The following is a 22,977-nucleotide window of genomic DNA, read 5'->3' on the forward strand; positions in this document are numbered from 1 at the left end:
GTCATGACCACATCATATGGAATCCTGGAATTTACAGTTTTGATCAGCAACAAAACCCTCTGGCTGAGAATTCTAAACAACTCTCCCTAAACTGCAAACCCCAGGATTCCATGGGACAGGACCATGGCAGTTAACGTAAAATCAGAGCACTATAATTGGGTAGAGTGAAATGCCACAGGAATATCAGATTTAGATATTACTGCAGTTGAAGGGGTTCTGCCCACCCAGAAGCAATTCTTACCAGCAATATTATGGAAGTAACATTGGCATGACACCTAGTGATGAGCCCCATGGCCTAAACAAGTGGTCAACTGACACTCAAGAATAGCAGACCATGAAAGTTAGGGCTCATTTGTACAGTGCAGGTTGTCAAAGGACAACAGAGTGTTTTTCGTGTCATTTACCCTCCTGCTACACCAATTACACTAATTGCTCAGCTGTATGCCAAAATGAAAAGCAATCATCCAGTGAAGGGGACAAGAAAGACAAGTCATTGGAGTTTCCAACTGGCTTACATTGTTAGATGCATAATAATCCATTTATTCTGGGTGTCAAACATTATGCTTGAATGTTTTAATGACAACTTGTTTATTGATAAATTCATATGGGCAGGGTATGTGGGCCAAAGGAAACACAGCTGCTGCCAAGTAAAGCAAATGATGGTCATTGTTTGACTGGTGAAAGCAGCTGAGCTTAATGAGCATGTACCACATAAGGGGTGGGTGGGTATTGAGGTGGGTGGGAATCATAAATTATAAATATATGCATAATTTCCAAAAATAAATCTTTCTGACATTTGTGTTGTTTATAGAAGCTATGCAAGGTCTGCAGTAATGCCGGAGTCAATCATTTTAGGAAAATTTGAAGGGATTTCAAAATAAGAAGTCTGCATGTATGGTCTCCTGTCTTTAAATGTTTTGATAGTTGAGCTAATGAAAGATCTTAGACTACTGCCATTTTCCCAGTCCCCCCCCACCCACCCACCCACCCTACTTCCTCCCTTATTACATGCTTATCTAGTCTCATTAGTGAGTAGATTGCATTTATAGAATAAATCATAGTAGTGGATATATACTTAAGGTTACCAAGGAGGGTGGAAGAGGAAAATGAGAATGGTCAGGATCAATGTTTGGCATGATTTTGCTGCATTAAGATGTTGAAGGTCTTTAAACCTAAATATAGTAACACTGTTGTAATTTATTTCATCTCTTTAGATGAACATTTGCCAATCTTCTGCAGATGCCAGCAAAATGTAGATGTTGAAAACAGAGCAGGTGAAAATCCATCGAAAACAAATTTGAGGGACGTCATGGATATAACAGAGACTGATAAAAACAGAAATTCTTGCACAGTAACAAGTGAGGAAAAGAATGTCAGTGATGTCTTTCAAAACCAAGAACAAGATAATACATGTGACAGTGCAAAAGAAGGGAAACAAGAAAAAGATTGTTCTTTACTGGGTTTTTCTGGTCTGCAAGATAATGTCTTAGCAGATGTAAACACTGATGAATCAGAAACTACATTAACTGGAAATGCTAATCAGGAACAAACCTCAGAAACGGTACACTCTCTTCAGTCAGAGAATGCATTTGTTGCAGAAGTGAAATGTGGTTCTTTCAATGTGAAAGTGGAAGTGAAAAAAAATGAATTGTTCAATACTGAAGCAGAGTATGTGGCTGGAAAATGGAGACACCATAAAAAACGAAGGTGTCGTAAAGATCATTGTTGTAAACTGCAGAAGGTCTCTAATTTTCCTACTGATTTTTCTGGAAAATATGATAAACCATCAAAATGCACAATCCAAATTGCCAATGACCAGAACCCTTCAGTGAAATTAACCGTTGCTGGGAAGGAAATCAAGATAAAATGTAGCAACAGGAAGCAGAAATTAACAGTTAGTATTCTACCTGGTGATGAACCAAAGAAATGTGGTCAAGTTAGCAGATCAAATTATGGTAATGAATTTACCAGTGATGCCAATTATTCAACAACAGAGGCATCTTTCCATTCAGATTTTGAATCAGACTTCAGTTTTCAGGAGAAAGAAGAATCATTCACAAGTTACATAAGCCCAGAGTGCTGTGCTCTTATTCCTCCACCTCTTGAATTTGCTGATCCTGAGGAGATCTGTGCAACTGAGGTTGTTTCTTTAAGTTTGGTAGGTGATAAGAATGTATCAGATACATTCTCAGTTGCCTTAAATTGTGATGGCAGAGGTAATTTGTATCAAGAGAAAAATAGTGAAATGATGGAGAGTGCCAATGGAAAAGATTTCTTTAAGGATATGTTTTTTTCAGAATTCAGCTATACTGAGGAATCTCCAAAAGAAGATCACAGTTGCAGAGAAATCCATTTCAGAAATAAACCTAATGAAAGGATGACTGATGTACACCAAATAAGGAATAATAGCTTGGTTGATACAAGAAATATTATGGTAGTCTCACATCTGGAAGCAAACACCATTAGAAGATATTCTTTCCCAGCCACTTCTGTTGATATATTGTCTTCATTCCCCCCTAGAAGAGATTCAGGTTTCTATTCAATGCCATCTTTAGCCTTAAAGGTCCTGCCCAAGCCAAACAAATCATTAAATAACTGCAATCAGAGCCACCATGCAACTATCAGCAGTACAGAGCTCTCTTCCAGTTTCACATCATTACTCAGTAATCTCAGAGATCTCAAATCTTCATGCTCCTATGGCTTCACCTCTTATGATCATGACATGACTGTATACCATGCTGAGCTGGAAGAAAAACTAAACAGTGCTTTTTTCATGGATCATTGTTTTGAATTTATGGAGGACTATGAAGAAATGGACCAGGTGGTTGTGGAAGATTTTCATTCCATCGCTAATTCCAGTAGAGAAGAAAAGGAGAAACATAGACCATGTGAGCCTCTGGGAAGACTAGATATATGTGAGGAATACACTGAACTTGCTAAAGGTGGGCTGGATGATGAGGTTGTAGGGACTAATCGCCATAAAGTTCAGGCATATGTAGAATTAGAAAATAAAGCACCAGAAGGTCAAGCTGGCTTGGTTTCCAGACACCCATCAAGTACAAGTACTGATCACAATAACATTTCTCCTAAAGATACTATAGATGGCATACAAAGTGAACACTCAGTTCTGCAGCTTGATGGAAATGAGTCTGAAGGGACAAAAAAGAAACAGAGAAGATCAGTTATGACTGTAATAACTGGGCAATTGGAACGAAGGCTCATCATTCGAGCTGACAGTAAAACTATTGCAGATTCTTTGGATGTGACAATGAAAAAGGAGCCCATACTACCCTGTAGCATAAGGGAATCTTTTATGTCACCTCTGTTGGATGCAGATGAACCAGAACTTGATGATGAATTCCAGAGCTTTACTGAAGTGCAGGAAATGTCTGAAATCATCCATAGACATTCTATACATGAAGATATTTCTGCTCAGACCAGTTCAGTTTCTAACAATTTAGAAGATGAGCATAATTTGATCAGTACCTCCACAGAAGCACCAGAGTTGGTCTCCAGCAGTGATTGTGAAACACATTTAGCAGAAGGTGAAGTGCCAGAATTACTGAAACCCAGCTGTGAAGATCTTGAAATACAAAGGGAAATAAATGTGGATATAGGCCAGAATCCTGGCCCATTATCACCAAAAATTCAGGTGAAGCAGCTAGGTGAGTAATTGCATTTTCCTCAAAAAATATACTTGCATTAAAGCAAATTCTTCAATGGGATATAATTTTGACAACCTATGAACTTTTGTTGTTGTGTGCCTTCATGTCATTCCAACTTAAGATGACCCTGAGGCATCCCTTTCATGGGGTTTTCTTCGCAACATTGGTTCAGTGGGGGTTTGCCATTGCCTTTATCTGAGGTTGAGAGAGTGTGACTTGCCCAGGGTTTCCATGGCCAAAAAAGTTAGGTTTCTATGGCCAAACAAGACTTCATACTCTGGTCTCTAGATTTTAGTCCATCGTTCAAAAAATTATGTCACACTGACATGTCTTCACTCTAATGCATAAGCAATTTAAATTTAATGGTCATTTGCTGTCATTTTATGATGTAATGATTCATCTATTTGTCACTTTGAGTAACAATTTTTAATCAAAACACTCTACTAATTTTGAGCAGGCCTTGAGTTTTGAATAGAATGAACATTAAATAAATTCCAATAACAAGGTTTATATTCAGAACATAAAGTATGGCAAAAATAAGTCTATACCTATGAATGCTGGCCCCCTTGGTGAAAGCATGATGTTTCAATTAGATGTTGCCTTCAGTGTTCTTGGAAAAGGAATACAAATTCCAGTTTGGCCAAACTGAATAAATAAATGAATAATGTTTGTAAAATCAATTCTTCTTTTTCCAGTATTCATAGGGTTGCCATATTCCACTTCTTAAAATCTGGGCATCTAACTTGCATATTATGAAAATATTCTAATTATGCAAACCACTCTAATTTACTTTCTAATTATGCAAATTCAGCACATTAATGGTTGCATTTTTTTTCTTCCACTGTGTTTAACTTTGTACCATTTTAACAGTTAAAACTGATCTGAGGATGCAGCCGAGTTGCAGGATGCAGGTGGGAATTATTGTACATAATTCGCCACCAATTCCACCAGGCAAGTGAAGCTTGGCTGCATCCTGGGTCCCAGGCATACTTCAGAGGCTGCTTTTTGAAGTCAGAAAACCCCCGGCTTTGAAAAGTGGCCTCTGAAGAGCACCTGGGATCTGGGATGCAACCAGGTTGCACTCACCCAGTGGAATCGGTGGCAAATTATGTGTGATAATTCTCGCCTGCATCCCGCAACCCGGCTGCATCCCGTGGGATGCAATCAGGTTTTTTGTCCAAGCAATAAGCTCCTCAGTTTCTGGAACAAAGCAGGGATTTGTGGCTTCAGTCATACCCAGCCAGCCGGGATATTTTTTAGACCCTCCAATCCATTATTGACCCGGATTCCCATATGTATGGCCTAAGTATTCAGGAACTGAATGCTGTTGCTTTTGTAGTCAAAACATTGTCACCCATCTACAAAATAAAAGGCTTGGATAAACTTCAGGTTTTGGGAAAGCAGAAAAATAATTTCAGTTACCTAAGCAGGGGGGAGGCAATAATAATTCTGTGGCCATGTAAATCTGACTTATTGTTGATGGCATCTGTTGAAAATCAGCTTGTGGGTTGCTGAACTGGGTGGCTGGAACCTTAAAGAATAGCAACCACTACAGCAATGTTTTGTTAGTAAGCTCAATTTGTTCTCCAGTCCACTCATTTTTTTACTATATTTTGTTGAAAGTGTCACAAATGTGTGTGTGTGTGTGTGTGTAGTAGGTCAATAGTAGTAGACAACTTCACTGAAATAAAGCAATATCAATATTATTAATTGTTCCCCTGAAATGCTTCAGACAATAGGTGAATGTGTTCCAGGAAATTCTCTTAGGCTGCTGCCACACTGCAGAATTAATGTAGTTTGACACCGCTTTAACTTTAATGTCTGCACTCTAGGGAATCCTGAGATTTGCAGTTTGTTGTGGCAGCAGTGTTGTCTGATAGCAAAGGCTACATGTCTCACAAAACTACAAATCCCAGAATTCTATAACATTAAGCCATGGCAGTTAAAGCATTGTCAAACTGCATTAAATCTGCAGTGTGGATGCAGCCCTAGGCAACTAGGCAGCAATAAAGACTTAAAAATCTTGCCAGCACCCATGGAAAACAGATGTGCACCGAAAAGACTTCTCAGAATGCTCAGCAACATAGAGCTAATCTGTCACTCCCATTTAGTTAAATGGATACAAGAGCTTTGCATGAATAACCAGTGGTGAAAAGTGCAAAGCAGGGTTCTTCCCACAGCAGTAAATGGAGAAGGCAAGGTGTGAACAGAAAATTATAAAATGAATAAAGGGCCTGTACAGACAGACCGAAATAAAGTCACTTCAGGTCTCTTTGGTGGAGGTATGCTGCTATGACTCACACATCGTAAGAGGCCAGTAGCTGTGCCAAAGCTGCACTCCCGTCCTTAGGACTGGAGCGTGGCTTTGGCATGGCTTCCAGCCTCTTAGGACACATGTATCATTTAAATAGCATTCCTCCAAAGTGACCCGAAGCAGCTTTATTTTGGCCGGTCTGTACAGGCCCATGGTGATGTTCATTTTCATTTTTCCTTGCCATTCATTAAAGGTTTTTATAGCATATCAGAATACTGGCAAATCAAACAAGCTAAACTAAACATTTCACACTTGAGAGAAAGTTTCAAATATATTTAAAATAATTGAAGATCATGTCACAGTTGCTAACCTATCACTCTTCATAATGGTTTTGGATACAAAACTATCTACCTTCTGGAAGTACATGACCATTTGATGGACAAAAGTAGATCCATTTTATGCCATGGGAGTGGAGAGAAAATCATGATATTAGATACTGATGTAGAAAAATAGGTGGTGAAGTTGAGAAGGAGGTGATGAAGAATGAAACTTTAGGAGTCTTCCTATCTGTTGAAATAACTGCTGATTTCAATCACCTGACTGCCTTTACTAAAAAATAACTCTTTAAAGATAACTAAAAATAACATCAGGAATCCTATGAGAGAAATTCCCTATAATACAAAAAAAAAGACCATTTACTTTCTTCACACTACTGTATAGCTCTTTATCACAACAGGAAAACTATTAATTTATATCCTGTGGAAGACAGCTGAATGACCTCCCAATGTATTTCTAGTTTATTTCCAAACCTGGACGTAAGCAGAATGGACATGAAAACAATTGTGTAATCAATGTCAAAAGGGTAGAGTCTTCATAATTCATTACATTTTGGAGAGGGGTTAGCATGCTGTAGTTCCTAACATATAACTAAATATTTTCTTGATTTAAAGGAATTCTTTAAAGCATAACAAAATCGAAAGAGCTGATATTGGCTTGCAAACTCTACTACTTCAGAAAATGCAGTAAAGCCAATTTAATAACCTTAATAGAGATGAATATAAACTAAGAGGCAATCAAAGATTCCCTTAGAGGATGAAAGGAAGTTTTTAATTTCTAGAAACTGCATCTGACAGCTCTTTTTTCCCTGAGAAAGAGACAGCAAAATGAATAATTTCTAAATTATTCAAAGATAGTTTGGTTTTCACTTGCCATATCAAGATTGATATTTTAACCACTTTGCTCTATCCATTTCTCTTTCTTCTCTTCTCCTCCTCCTTCCTCGACATGCTTTCACATGTGCATTTCTGGCTTTCCATACAATAAATTAATGAAGTAGGTCAGGGGTAGGCAACCTGCAGCCCGTGGGCCGGATGCGGCCCGGCAAGGCCTTGGGACTGGCCCCAGCCCGGTCCTGCCGCCGATTGCCGCCAGGGCCTTTGGCGTCTTGCGCGTGGGGCAAGGGGGGCAATTGTCTATAGAAGCCTCAGAAACATGCATTTATCATAACATTTTTTAAAAAACCAGCAAATTTTTTTGCGTGTCCTCCATTTTTTATTTAAAAAGTGCCCTCCATTTGAAAATTTTGTCCTACATCTGTCCTGGTTTATTTATTTATTTAATTTTTTAAAAATTATTTAATTATTTATTTTTTGGCTTCGGCCCCCCAGTTGTCTGAGGGACAGCAACCCGGCCCCCGGCTCAAAAAGGTTGCCTACCCCTGAAGTAGGTTTTGTACAATGGCCTAAATCCAGTGGCAGACAGAAGCTGACAGAACTGCTTCCATTGGTAAAATCAGTCAGGGGTCATCTCTCTCTTGACTGCAACCCCCCCAAAAAAGTTGATTCAGAAGGCTGGAGAAACCCTCTGGAGCTAATCTTTAGGAAAGTTCTGAGAGTTGCAGTGGAAAGTGGAATGGGAGAAAGCAGGTGTTACAGCAGTATTGCAAGTCTGGATTTTAGACTAATCTGGTTGCATTTTACAGTGGAAAATATTATTGTTTTAAAGTATTAATCTCTCCTCATAAGCTCGTTTTATAAAAAACACAGTTCCTTATTGTTTGTTTGTTTGAAAAAAAAAGCTGACAGCTAGCATTATTTCAAAATAGGTAGCTCAATAGATGTTGGGTTGTATCCAGATTTAGCTGAACACATACTACTAGACCATTAAATTTAATGTATTAGATCCAAGGCATTTTAAGTAAAAATGAATGGACCCAGTTCTACTTTTTGGACACATGTGGAGGCAATTTAATCAATGAACTAAAAACATCAATTCAGTTTTCAAGCTACAGTGACTAATTCTAGGATATAATTTGAGCAAATTTATTAGAAACTTTGTGTTTACTCAGAGTTTTTAGTAACTTTTGTCTCAGTTCAAATATCAGTATTGTGCCTCTAAACTGCCAGCTTCCACTCATGAATAATCTGAAAACCAAAAAATGGACACCCAGTAACAATTTCTTCAAAATGCCTCAGCAAGATACAATAGTGTGCATTCGTTAATGAGAGCAGTTTCATCAGGGTTGGATCGTGATTGATGAGACTGAGAACTTTGAAAATACAGGGGGAAAGTAATACTCAATTTAAAAAAAAACCTTTCTGTTAGGACAGGGAATCATGTGTTGGAACACAAGCCACATAATCCTTATTATTAACTGCTGGCCATGACTGATGGGAGTTACAGTACAACATCTAGAGGCCGGCACAATTCTCAACCCTATAGTGACACTGTCCTTTCAGTAGCACTTGAAGAGGAAAATGTCCTGTTGCAGATTCATACTTGTCCTACCTTCCTTGTCTCTTAGATGACATAACACATGTCATAGAAGGATTCATTGTAGGACACATATTGGCCATATTCTCAATTATCAGTATCTGTAGTTTTTATAAGCACATGTACAGAAAGTAATTTAGAGTGTAATTCAATACATTATCCATGAAACTGGGTAAAGAACAGAAGCCTGAAAATATTAGTATCTCTCTGATTAATTAAACACAGTTTTAACTGACAAAATATTGCAAATTAATGTTACCCATTAATTCACTTGGTGCTATAGCACTTATATTGTTTCATAGAATCTTTCATGCTAAAGTAAAATCAGAGCTAGAAAAAATTGCATCATGCTAGTTGATGCATTTAGAGAGTTGTAGTCTCCAAAATTCTGCATGGAGGAACATAAAAAATAGTAAGCTTCATAATAAGATTAATACTGTGAATTAAATATATTTCTTCTTCCTACAAAATGTAGTAACAGCATTAGAAGACATGAGCATAACCTTGACCAATGATCAAGTATCAAGAGATGAAAGAGCTGACGAATGCCCTCAGGAGGAACCCGTAGATCGCTGGGCCCTACGAAGGAAGCAGTTCAAAAACAGCAAAAGATGTAGCTCAGCTGGAGGGAGTTCCATAAACAGCACTCTCACTGAAGGATCAAGTAAGTATTGAGCACATTTATAATGATAATGGTGAGATATTTCTGAAAGAATTCTTCCAGTAGAAGATAGGGGTATCATCACTGCATTGCATTTTCTTAGACAAAACTTTTTGGGTGCAATGGGGAATCATGATTCAAACCAAGCACAAAATAAGCAACAACAATCCAGGTGCAGGGAGAGAGAGGCTGCTGAATTGTGGTGTAAGACCATTACATCTGAAATAGTCCATGTTCTCTTTGAACATGTCCTTTGTACATCTTTAAGTTTAGGTAGAGAAGTTTCTGTTTGTAGGGTTAGATAAGATTTAACAGAATCTTCACATCTGAATAAGGGCTTTCAACGAGTAAGACATGACAGCAGCAGTGAGGTACTTTAGAATTATCCTACAGATATAGAGAATTCTGGAAATAGGATGTCTCCTGTATTTCTGTGACACCCCCCACTCCCGTGAAAACATAAGCAATTCTTCTCAGCGTCCCCATGACTTCTACTGAATGGATTATCCATCATCATCCCTTGGCTACAGTTACTGCTCTGTCTCATTATTACATTTGCTCTTCTTTCACTTATTTAAAAGTATGCCAAATACAATGGTCTGCAGTCTCAAGGGATAGCTTTCAACTTAAGATGCCTAAATGAATTTATACAGCATGCTGATGTGTTCCCCAAGTGGGAATTTGAATGTCCTGGGCACAGCAAATGTTTCAGCTTATACACATCAATGTCTTTGTCTCCTGGTCTGTCAGTGTAGCTAGATGAACATGTATAACCAATATAAACAGGGGAAATAAATGCTGTGCCTAAAATACATAATTAATTATTGTTAACATAACCAACAATAGGAATATCTTTTTATACCATTCACCCAAATTGTGATGTTAGTAATTGTATTCCAAATCCATACATTTCCCCAGCAGAAAGTTGTCTCTTTATCTGCAATAATGAAATAAAAAATAAAGAAATAAATGGTTTTCATTCTCTGGTTTCTCTGAAGATGCCAGCCACAGATGCTGGCAAAACATCAGGAAGAAACTCTGCTAGAACATGGCCACTTAGCCCGAAAAACTCACAAAAACTATGGTTTTCATTCTCATTAACCACACCAGAATCAGTGACATTCAACATATCACAATGCTTCTAATTTAAAATTTAATTTGCTCTGAATGTCTGTGCCTGTGAAGCAAATCCCCTTAATAGGTGCATGACATGTAAAGCAAATGAAATTAACTGACAGCCTCACAACAAAGGAAAAAAAATGTTCACTCTATATTGAAGGAGACCTCCAAGATTAAAATGGTCTGTTGTTTGGTTTAGCGTATGCTTTGCCCCAATCTCTTGACTTTAGCCAACATTTTTGGATAAAGATGTGTGTGTATATGTGTATATGTGTTTTCACGTTGCCTGGTCACGTATGGTGGCCCCATGGATTTTATAAGGTGTTCTTAGCAAGGGAAACTCAGAAGTGGTTTTCCCCATTCCTTCCTCTGAAATATAGACTACAGCACCTGATCAGAACTAAAAACAAGCCAGGTTGTCTCAAAATCCCTGCATTTGGCATCAGTGGTGTAATTCAGAGTTTCCTAAGTTATCTAATGTAAGAGATGGATAATTTCTTTCCCCAGGATTCCAAGGACAGGTACCATATTTATGCCGATTGGCCACAGTTCTGCCTTTCTTTTCTGGAAATTCTCCAGAACTGGCAGGTGATGGCTCATGAACCAGCACTAGTCCGTGGACCACCACTTTGAATAGTGCTGGTGTAACAGACACAGGGCTCAGAAGGTTGAATCACTGGAGCTATTTATTTACTAGGAAATGAGACACTGATAAATGTAGAAGGTACAGGAATATAAAATTTGAAATTGTATGCCACCTTACTGATATTTTTCTGTTCCCACTGGACTTAGCTGAAATATATTGGGTGGGGATGAATCTTAGCAACAGCATATTGAACACAGAGCATCTGGAGTGTCTTCATCATGAATGGAAAATTAGACTGATAAGTTGTTTGAGGGCTGCAGGGGGCGGAGACTTTGCCCAGTCATCTGAAGTATAGTAAGGAACAGAAGTCATACGGAGTATAGTAACGTTCTTTTTGCACCACATAAAAACTGTCTGAAACAAATCTTCAGTGAGCATTATTTACTCTTGGGCTACCAAGCTCATCCCCTTATGCTGATAGCAAAGTATTTCTGGCATTCTGTGGAAGGGGGCAACAAACTTTGACTAAAAAAAGAAACCTGTGGTGGGAGACAGGTTTGTTAGTTATCTTGCCCCTTCCTTCTATGACTTCGAAGGCACATGCATAGGTCTTCTCACTACTTTATTATCACAAAAGCCCTGCAGGACAGGTCTGGGCGAAGGACTGAGACTGCGCTGTTATCCCATGGCTGAGTATGGGCTAGATCCTGTATCACCAAGTCCTAGCCCCAAACTCCAGCTGCCAAGCCATAGTGGCCAGTGCTGTAGTTGACCACTTCCAGCATTCCAAACAGTGGGCTATGTAACTTGGTTCAATCACACATAAGCTATCTGGAACTATTATTGTGTAGCAGTGAGAAAGAAAAAATGGGAGGTGTCTCAAGAAACCAGGATGGATGAGTAAGGAACTTTCAACTGAGCTAAGTTTTAAATGGAACATGTATAAGAAATGGAAAAATGGGGAAATCACAAAAAAGGAATCCAAACAAATAGCAAGCATGTGTTGGGGTAAAGTCAGAAAAGCTAAAGCACAGAATGAACTCAGGCTTGCTAGAGAGGTTAAAAACAATAAAAGGGCTATTTTGGGTATGTCCGCAGCAAATGGAAGAAGAAGGAAATGGTAGGGCCACTACGTGGAGAAGATGGCAAAATGCTAACAGAAGACAGAGAAAAGGCAGGATTATTCAACACCTTCTTTGCCTCAGTCTTCTCAGAAAAGGAAAAGGGTGCTCAACCTGAGGATAATGGAGCAGAAGACAGAATAGGGGAATTTCAGCACAGAATAAGTAAAGAGATAGTACAGGAATATCTGATTAATCTAAATGAATATAAGTCTCCAGGACCAGATGAACTACATCCAAGAGTATTAAAAGAACTGGCAAATGTAATATCGGAGCCATTGGCAATAATCTTTGAGAACTCCTGGAGAACAGGAGAAGTCCCAGCAGACTGGAGGAGGGCAAACGTTGTCCCCATCTTCAAAAAAAGGGGGGGGGGGGAAAGGATCCCAACAATTATCGTCCAGTTAGTCTGACATCTATACCAGGAAAGATTCTAGAGCAGATTATTAAACAGAGAGTGTGTGAATATCTAGATGGCAATTCCATAATCACAAAAAATCAACACGGGTTTCAGAGAAAGAAGTCATGCCAGACAAATCTGATCTCTTTTTTTGATAAAAATTACCAGCTTCTTAGATGAAGGGAATGCTGTGGATATAGTATATCTTGATTTCAGTAAGGCCTTTGACAAGGTTCCCCATGACATTCTTGCAAACAAGCTAGTGAAATGTGGGCTAGAAAACAACTGTTACATGGATTTGTAATTGGTTGACCAGCCGAACCCAAAGGGTGCTCAACAATGGCTCCTTTTCATCCTGGAGAGAAGTGACCAGTGGGGTCCCATAAGGGTCTGTCCTGGGTCCAGTGCTATTCAACATCTTTATCAATGACTTGGATGACAAATTGGTGGTATACTTATCAAATTTGCAGATGACACCAAATTAGGAGGAATAACTATTACTCCAGAGAACAGGATCAAAATTCAAAATGACCTGAATAGACTAGAAAGCTGGGCCAAAGCTAACAAAATGAAATTCAACATGGAGAAATGTAAGGTACTGCACTTAGGGCGGAAAAATAAAATGTACAGATATAGGATGGGGGGCACCTGGCTGAACAAGACTACGTGTGAAAGGGATCTGGGAGTCCAAGTAGACCACAAGTTGAACATGAGTCAACAGTGTGATGCAGCAGCTAAAAAGGCCAATGCAATTTTAGGCTGCATCAATAAAAGTATAGTGTGTAGATCAAGAGAAGAAATAGTGCCACTCTATTTTGCTTTGGTCAGGCCCCACCTGGAATATTGTGTCCAGTTCTGGGCACCATAATTCAAAAAGGACATTGAGAAACTGGAGCATGTCCAAAGGAGAGCGACCAAAATGGTGAAGGGTCTCAAAACCATGTCCTATGAGGAACGACTTAGGGAGCTGGGGATATTTAGCCTGGAGAAAAGAAGGTTAAGAGGTGATACGATAGCCTTGTTTAAATATTTGAAGGGATGTTATATTGAGGAGGGAGCAAGCTTGTTTTCTGCTGCTCCAGAGAACAGGACCCAGAACAATGGATGCAACCTACAGGAAAAGAGATTCCACCTCAACATTAGGAGGAACTTCCTGACAGTAAGGGCTGTTCAACAGTGGAACACACTCCCTCGTAGTGTAGTGGATTCTCCCTCCTTGGAAGTCTTTAAGCAGAGGCTGGATGGCCATCTATCAGGGATGCTTTAATTTAGATTTCCTGTTTGGTAAGGTGTTGGACTGGATGGCCCTTGTGTTCTCTTCCAACTCTACGATTCTATGATTCTAGGGAGACCTTGATCAATTTATACTCTCTCATCCTTAGAGGAAAGCAATGGCAAACATCATCTGAACAAATCTTGCCAAGAATTCTTCATGATAAATTTGCTTTAGGTCATCCATTAGTTGGAAATGACTGGAAGGCACGCAGCAGCAGCAGCAGGAAGTCTCAAGTTAAGCTTGAGCTATAAGAAATGCATCTGATCTTATGACATCTCTCAATCTTACCATTTTCTAAGAAAAGGTCTGCCTATATCCTGTACAATGGAAATCTTCCAAAGATATGCTTTCATCAGAGGTAGTAGGTGGTAGTGGGGACTATGTGATTCTCAGTAGCAAATCTTACTGGGGTGGGAGTTAAAAGCTCTGGTCTTGACATATCTCATAATTATTTAAAGCACAATATTTAATAAATTAAGCACTGCTTTGCACATGAAGCTGTGACACGCGTAACAACTTGCTGCTATTTGGAAATGCTATATCATGAATGTTGTGGTGTCTTATGTAACACTATGTTGATGAGCGCTGTCTGAGTGACTGAATTAACTGTGAATCACTCATCCATATGATCAGATCTGCTCCTGGGAAACTCCTTCTCTGTCTTTACACAGTGAAACCATAAACAATAATCACTAAGCTTTAAAGGCTGTGGATCTTGACAAAGATAGTTCTGTTACGCATGGACCTTCAGTGGTCAAAAGGAGAACAGAAAGGTAAGTTTGTGTGGGCTTTTGTGTGAAAGTCTATATTTGTCATTTTCTGTTCCATGATCCAAGTAAGCTAAGTTTAGGTTACCTGTTATGAGGGAGTAAATGAAAAGAAGAAAGAAAAAAAGGCATTTAAAAAGTGAGCCACTGAGAAATGTTTAACTTCTGTAACCCAATCTTTATAACCTATTCCTAAATGAGGAGAGGTCATCAGACTCTGTAGAAATGTACTGGACAAGAATAAGAGCAGTCCTGTGTGCAGGGTAGAAAGACATTTTTTAAGATGATATTGTGATCCCTCCCAAAATGTGCTCCTGGTTCTAACTTGCCAGGCTAAAATGGGATGTTGGTAAATATGGAGGGAATGCTAATATAATATTTGATATATTGATACGTTGATTTTTTTTTTTTTTTACCTGTGCTGAAGAATCGGGATTAATATGAAGGCTTAAACCTCACAAGCATCAGTTGATGCTTATTTTAGAGTCACTTTTTTCCTCTTCCCACGCACCCCTGCTGCTTGCCAGTTTCTATTCTTGTCATTAACAAGCATCTCCAAACACTGGCTCATAATACTAAATCTCCAGAAACCTCATCTGCTTTCCTAAGCAATATAAATGCACCTGAGTGCTTGTTTGAGAAGGTCAAAGACTGAACAGAAATATTACAAACAAAATTAATGGAGCTTCACTGTGATGGAGCAAACTTGAAAGTGTTTCTGTGAGCAAAATTTTTGATTGCATGAAGGCATAGAATTTATTAATCTGCCCCAGATTTAGAATCCAACAAAATAAAATAGATTGTGTGGCACCAATCTATTTCAATGAAATATCTTTAAGGGATGGTCATGCAACTTTGAACCTGCCAAGTTGAATGTGTCACACCTGCTATGCACAGTAGCACACCAGAGGCTAGATAATGGTCTTTTTGATTTTGTTGTTTCTTTGGGACTGCAAAAGTAGGGTGGAGGATGCTAAGCACCTGGCAAATGGTTGTGTGTTTGGGTGGCAGGTCACAGGTTGCCAGCTTGAGATATGTGATAAAGTGGTCCATTTGGTTTATAAATGTTCCTGCTTCATGTCCTCAGTTGGGTATGTTCATAGAGTTGACATTGGTGGGTACTTTCTGATTGCCTCCTGGCTCTGCAGCTCCTATACACCTGCTATCTCTGAACATACAAAAGCAAGGAGATACAGTAGATCATCATTTTCCAATTGCATTTTCTTTTTTCTCTGGTTAGTTGTGTGGATGTATCACACAGAGACAGAATTCGACAAATGCCCAGTGGGGAGAGTGGGAATAAGAACTAAAGCTCACTCAGTATGGCCCAAGGACATCCCATTCCCCTCAAACCTGGAACTCACACTAAATTTTTGTATGTGCACACAAACAGAAAATATGTTTTTATTGGCCCCATACAGACAGGCCAAAATAAAGCTGCTTCAGGCCACTTTGGATGTATGCTGTTTAAATGATGCATGTGTCCTAAGAGTATGGAAGCTTTATTTTGGCCTGTCTGTATGGGGCCATTATTGTATATTAAAATGTCACATGAGTTGGGTTTTGGACAGGCTTAATGGAGAAGGATGGGCGAACTTTAATTGTTCAACCTCAAAATATCTTTCTACATTTACAAGCAGAGTTTGTAAAAGACTTTTTGAACTACAGCTCTCTGAATCCCAGGAGTTTCTGGGTTGGTGAGAAAAGATGACAGTCACATTTGTACTTTTCACACTGTTGGGACTTGGACAAGCTGTATTGTTTGTCATGTTTTTGTCCTGCCTTTTAAAGAGCTCAAGTTCCCCTTCTTTTCTTTTCTTTTAATTAATATTTTCAAAGTTTTACAATACAATCATAACATTTTCTTCATAAATATATATACTTTTACAATCTCCTCATTCTATAACTAAATATCACCTCAGTGCACCCCTCACCCTAGGCATCAATAGTTTGTCTGCTAGATGGAAGTTGTGACAGCCAGTATCGTTCTGATCTTGTACAGAGTGATGACTGCTCATTTCAGTGCAGGATTACAGCCATTTACTCTGGCCTGGATCCCCTTATGTTCTTTGATGTGTATGTGGCATATTTTTAAATAGACCTTACTAGTTTTAATCAACACAGAACATTAAATCTACACCTGCAAAAACAACAACAACCCATCATCCGTTCATTAAGGTATTCATTCATTTGTGTCTTGATTTTGGTGCATAGCGGTCCCCAGTGCAGATCACAATAACAATGTTAACATGTAGCCAAGAACAGAGAGTTTAACAACAATGTTAAATTGCATTGTAACTCTGTAACAACAATGTCAAATTGTTGAATTATAATCAATTCAAACAAACATCCCTTTATTGATACATATAGATTACCCTCTGTCTTAAGGAAGGGTACACAAGAGATTTCATCTTGTTGATCAGATACATGTTTATTAAAAGAAGTGCATAGTCTCTGGGGCCAATGCTATAACCTGCTTTGTTTTGCTATAACCTATCTGGACTTCTTGTACAAAATCAAATTAGGTTATAAACATGCCCAAACATTTTAAAATGGTAACAACAAACTCAGTTTTCCTCTTTCTCTCTCTTAAAAACACCTCTTTCATTTCTATCCTTAGACTAATTCCAGTTTTTCCTTACCTTGTTTGTTTTTATACCTTTGGCACTAATGCTTTATTAAAAAGAAATTCAGTTAGGCACACAAATGTACTTTAGGCCCTTGGTATCTGCTGTGGATCAGTTCCAGGACCTCTCATGGATCTGTGGATGCTCAAGTCCTGTTAAATACAGAGGTCTAGTGAAATGGTATCCCTTATATAAAATAGCAAAATCAAGGTTTGCTTTTTGCAATTTATATCTTTTTGGAATATTTCAAGCCACAGATGGTTGACTCCATAAAGAAAGAGTCCATGGATTTGCAAATCTGACTGTATGTCTTCTTTTTTTATTGGCTCTTTCCAGTAAACTCAGAGGATGGCCGTTCAATGGATCTAGGTCTGCGTAGTGAAAGTGAAGAGAGAGGTTTCTACACAGAGATCTTCCACTCAATGTCTTGGGTATTCAGAGGCGATGATGCCAGTCCAAATAACAGCCCCAGATGTCTTAGCAAAAGGCCTAGGCCAGTAGCTGGTAAGTACATGTGTGTATCTGCATCTGTGCGTGCCAAACAGAGTTTGGAAATATTATTTCATGATGGCCACTTGCCATGCTTAGTGAGGGATTCTAAGAGCTGTTTTCCAAACAACCTAACTAATCCATATATAAAGTAATGGCATTTTGAGTAGTACAGGCCATGGAATGTGTAGTGGTCATTAAATTTAGCTGGAATAATAATTTCAGAACATTTATGAGATACCATCTTCAGCTGGGATGTGTCCAGCGATAGATTACATTATCCTCTGTTGGTTGTTTTCCTTTGATTGACTGATAGACTGATCAGTCATTCTTGATGTAAGAATGTAAGGTGGGAATCTGCTGGGCCCAATTCCTCTCCAGCTACTCCCACAGGCTACCCCTGCCCCTCTTCCACAGCAAGCCTAAGTAGTTCCATTTTCTTCTGCAGTCCATAGCAAAACGGTGATAGGAAGTGCTGGTGCGTTTGTGGAGTGAGGTGGAGATTCTGGGATACTTGTGGGGTGAAAGTATTTTCATGCTTTTCATGCATTTATGGGCTTCCATGGTCTGCAATTTGCTCACCTAAAATGTAGACTCACTGGAATCAATGAGATGTCAATTAGAACTATATTACACCAGGCTTATAAGGTGCCACAAAGCCAGTACTCTAGCAAATGCAAACATATCTGGTTGGGGACAATTATTATCACACAGCTCTTTAAAAGTTTGATGGTGCTGCTTCTAATGCACCCTCTGCCTTCCTCACACCAGTGTCCATAGCCCTACCTTCCTGCCCTAACCCCTTCCCAGCATACAGTATGTATATGCTGCATATGCACTTTTAAGAACCAAGAAGGTGAAACAGATTTTCACAATACATCCTGTTGGCAGTTTATTTGTAAATTCCCAACGAAAACTAAGTCTGCAATAGTACTTTCATGTACCTGGTTCCTTTTTTCAGATCTGTGAATATAAATTGCATTTATCTTCCAAAAAATATCAAGAAATAAATAGTTCTGTATCTGGCTAATACACTTTCCATTCAAAATTTCTTCTGATTAGTTACGAATATCTACTTATTGAAAAATAAATCTTTACTTGAATCTTTCAGCTAGATATGAAATTGAGTATTTGACATGGCTTTTTTCTTTAATTTAAGTTCGAGAAAGAACTGTGAGGATTGCGAAAGGCACTGGTGATTATCCCTGGGGATTCCGAATCCAGTTTTCAAAGCCAATCTTGGTGACTGAAGTGGACACTAGTAAGTGATACTCCTCAAGTTTCTTTTCCTTACAAATAAATCCAAAGTAACTAGTATGGTAGTGTGTTCAAAGGAAGCCTAGAACATCAATGAATAAGTGATGACAAACTGCCTCAGGGCAAAGAGACAGAGAGTTATTCAACAAGTCTCCTTTGTCTCTTTTATTATTAATGCTATGAAGCATGTTTTCTCTGTATTATAGAAGATTTTTGTGTTAGTCTTGCAAGTGACACATATCGCTGTACAGAAAATGATAACAGAAATAGATACCCACTAATCTGCCATTTACTTATAAATAAATTAATTTCTAGTTGACTTACATGCAATCAAACTAAAAGGGTCAAACATTGTCCATGGCAATTCCATTCCTACCACACCTTATAATTTCCTGAAATGTTTAGCTAGGGAGATATGATCATGACAACAAAGATCAGTGATCCACATGAAAGAAGAGATCACTTGGTAATTAATAAAAGCACTTGAGTTGAAGGTCTCTGTCTCTAATTGATCACTTCCTTCCTTAATGGGAGCCAAAAGCTGGGATACCTCAATTTTTTGTAGCCCCTTTGAGATTAACTGAAAGAAAGAAGCTGGTAGCATGCACTTTCATACACTTGAGCCTACTTCTTCAGATGCATGGAGGAGGAGTGGAGAGCCCAGAGACAGAAGATTGGAAAGAGAAATAGCAGTGGGTTGAACAGAGACAATGGTTTCCTGGCACACTACACACATTTCAATACTATCTAACCCCCCCCACCCCCCCACATCCTCATGAGGGCAACCTTGACCAGTTCATCACATATCCTCTCTGGTTTCTGCACTACATGTTAATACTCATTCATACGGTTACTCTCCTTGGCTTTAGGCAACATCTTTCCTTCAGCCTTTGTCCCCCAATGACCATTGTTAAAACTGAACTTATCAGTTCATCTCCATACCCACAAAGTTTGAAATTTAATTGACAGTCTCTCACAAAATCTACTTATATAGGTCTGTCTCTGGCCTCTCCACTCCACCTCATCCATCTGAGGAAATAGGCTCAAGTCTATTTTTAAAAGTTCACACTACAGCTTCATTCTTTCAGTTAGTCTCAAAGGTGCTACAAGATCCCTTTTCATACTGAGTTTCCATACTAATACAACTATGTCTTTGAATACAAATTTCTTTATAAAATCTTCAGGTTTGCATGTTCCTCCTTCCCATTCTCCCCACTCCCTTCATGTAACTAAATATTTCAATTCATGACTAAGCAGAAAACTACTGTTTGCCAATTCATCCAAAGCCAGGAAAGTCCAGTATATGTTTACACTGTTTATCTATCATAGTATCATAGAATCATGGAGTTGAAAAAGACTATCCAGTGTAAGCCCCTGCTTTGCAGAAACCCACAATCAAAGCACCCTTGACAAATGGCCATCCAGTCTCTGTTTAAAAATCTCCAGAGAAGTAGACTCCACCACGCTTTAAGGGAGTGAATACCAATGAAGACTGCAAACCACTATTTGATCCTGGTATGCAGAGAAAGGTCAATTTGTACAAATCATTGGTAACTGCACAGCTGAGGATCCTGTGGCCTATTATCTCTACAATCTGTGACACAATGGTTCATACTAGATGGAGATGATGGGAGATGGACTCTAACAATATCTGGATTGTCACAGATTCCCTGCTCTTAGTTTACCAAATTCAGATGAAATAGCTAAGTGAATTTGCTATTTGCCAGGTACTGGCATTTTTAAGTGCTGCACACAAAGACAGATGGGCATGCTTAAGATTCATGCTGCAGCATTAAATCTGAATGCCGCCATAATTTTGAAAATTGGTTCATCTGGAATGAAAAGGTTCCTGATTGAAGTCTAACTACAGATTATGCTTCTTTATCTGGACAGCAGAATGGCTGTTCTTCCTAAAGTCAGACATGTTCATGTATTTTTCAGTGTCTGTCAAGAGGTTAAAAATATACTTTTTATACAACTGTTTCCAGAATTCACATTCCAGAAATGTGAGTTGTTATTTAAAAAGGAAGCTTTTCTAAGCTCTGGTTTTGCCATAGGAGTGGCAGGGACTGAGGTGGATTTTTAAAAGCCATGCACAACTTGAAAGTTAGAACACAGACAGGTTCAAAAGAATAACACAGTTACCATGACATTGCTTTTGGCATTTGCTTTTGTTTCCAAGTGGCAGGATCGAATAATATTTGAAAAATTCTAGCAAAATGGCTTCTTTTCTCCCAACTGCAGCCAACTGAGATCGAAATATTGCTTCTAAAATTTTTGATAAATGTTTCTGTCTGATTTGAAAAATGTCTCTGTGAGATGCATTGAAATAATGTCTCATGTCTCATGTCACTTCTATAAGTTATCAATTTATTTCTTGAATAGAATTGTTACAGTGCATGATTTATTACCTGATATATTTTTATGAAAACCATAGAAACTCACATTACCCTTTTTGTCTGTAATTACTTTGTTGTTTTTATGATTTCATTCATCTCCACTCTGGGATCTGCAATTTAAAATTATAATTGTCTTAATTAATCAAGAAGAATGTTTCAGGTCTTTTTTTAAAAAAATGGCAAATATTTGCATCGTACATTATGACTGTTTAATTATATGCTCAAAAAGAAGAAAGTATGATTCTGAAACATATACAGGTATGATTCAAATGACTGTGTGTTAATGCACCTAAATTGAACATGCTTATGTAAATTCACTTCTATTCTGGGCCTGACTTTATGTAAGCGTTTCCATGAAAAGCACATGCCATTTTAAACTGCCGATCAATAATTCAAATATGGATACTTTTGCACATTTGGATCAGACGTGCTTTTATATCTCACCAAGAGATTTTCTTTTTATGGTCAAAGCCTCCAGTTTTCTTTGCATAATGAAGATGTTAAAGTGGTGAGAGAAAATCAGCCAAAACTCAGACCATCGAGGCTGCCCTGCATTGATTCTATTCAGTGGGAAAATATCTCTCTATTGCAAATAAAACAGAGTAGGGGGTGTCTCATTTGCTATTCTAAGCTCCAAATTGTAACTCTGTGTTCTGTATATGCAATACCTCACCATCACTTGTCTTTACCTTTGACGTCTCCATAGCCTTATCCCACTTGATCACTTACACTTATTTCCTGATGTTGCAGTATTCGTGCCTGTCTTTTCATTTTTCAGTGATTAATGAAACGTATATTAAAATGTCTCAGAAATAAGTATGCACCAAGTGCTTTGAATTCTATTGACATTTTTATTATATCCTACCTTTTGTATGACATGTCCTTTTGGTTTAATTTGTCTAAGTTTAACTTATGTAAATCAGGGCAGAAAAAAAGGCAAGAGATGGTGATGGTGATTAACAGCAACTGTAAAAGAAAATCTTAAATTCCATGGAAGCAAAAGTAAAATAATAACAAAATGATCGTCTGCTGCCCTTTTATGACACTCTAGATCTTCCACCTAAGATGATAGATACCCTACTCTTCTCTCCCAGCGTATGGGCCCAATATGGCCCATAAAGGCTATCCAGATCTGGTCTACAAAGCATCTGAGAGCATATCTAGACTGTAGAAATAATGCAGCTTGACACTATTTTAACTGTCCTGGCTCCATCCTACAGAATCCTGAGATTTGTAGCTTTGTGAGGCACCAACATTCTTTGGCAGAGAAGGCTAAAGTCTTTGTAAAACTACAAATCCCAACATTACATAGTATGGAGCTACAACACTTAAGGTGGTGTCAAACTGCATCATTTCTACAGTGTATATGCAACCTGAGCCCTCCCAGCCCTCCATTAGTACCATCTTTGCACAGCTGGGAGAAGAGTTCCCACTATATCCCATCACTGACTGAAGCTAAGGTTGGGGATTTCCCTGTGTGTATTGATGATTACACATTGCACAGCCTCCTTTCCCACTGTTAGCTGACACTTCTAGATGGACACAGCTTCTGATGACATTTAGTCATTTGCATCTACTTAAAAT

The 22,977-nt window shown here is 38.5% G+C and overlaps 1 protein-coding gene across 3 annotated transcripts in view; it reads left to right on the forward strand.

Moving 5' to 3' along the window:
- Positions 1-22,977, forward strand: part of LOC149323805 (uncharacterized) — a 60,261-nt gene that overhangs the window by 11,862 nt on the left and 25,422 nt on the right. For all 3 annotated transcript variants that reach the window (XM_089492566.1, XM_089492572.1, XM_089492559.1), the window contains 4 exons: positions 1,215-3,665; positions 9,167-9,355; positions 17,585-17,752; positions 18,897-18,998. In XM_089492566.1, coding sequence (XP_089348692.1) covers positions 1,310-3,665; positions 9,167-9,355; positions 17,585-17,752; positions 18,897-18,998 — 2,815 coding nt within the window. In that variant the 5' untranslated portion in view covers positions 1,215-1,309. The remainder of the gene's footprint in view (positions 1-1,214; positions 3,666-9,166; positions 9,356-17,584; positions 17,753-18,896; positions 18,999-22,977) is intronic.

Source organism: Sceloporus occidentalis, unplaced genomic scaffold (genome assembly GCF_023333645.1).
Source record: "Sceloporus occidentalis isolate IW3139 unplaced genomic scaffold, rSceOcc1.0.p SCAF_1, whole genome shotgun sequence".
Classification (NCBI taxonomy): Eukaryota; Metazoa; Chordata; class Lepidosauria; order Squamata; family Phrynosomatidae; genus Sceloporus; species Sceloporus occidentalis.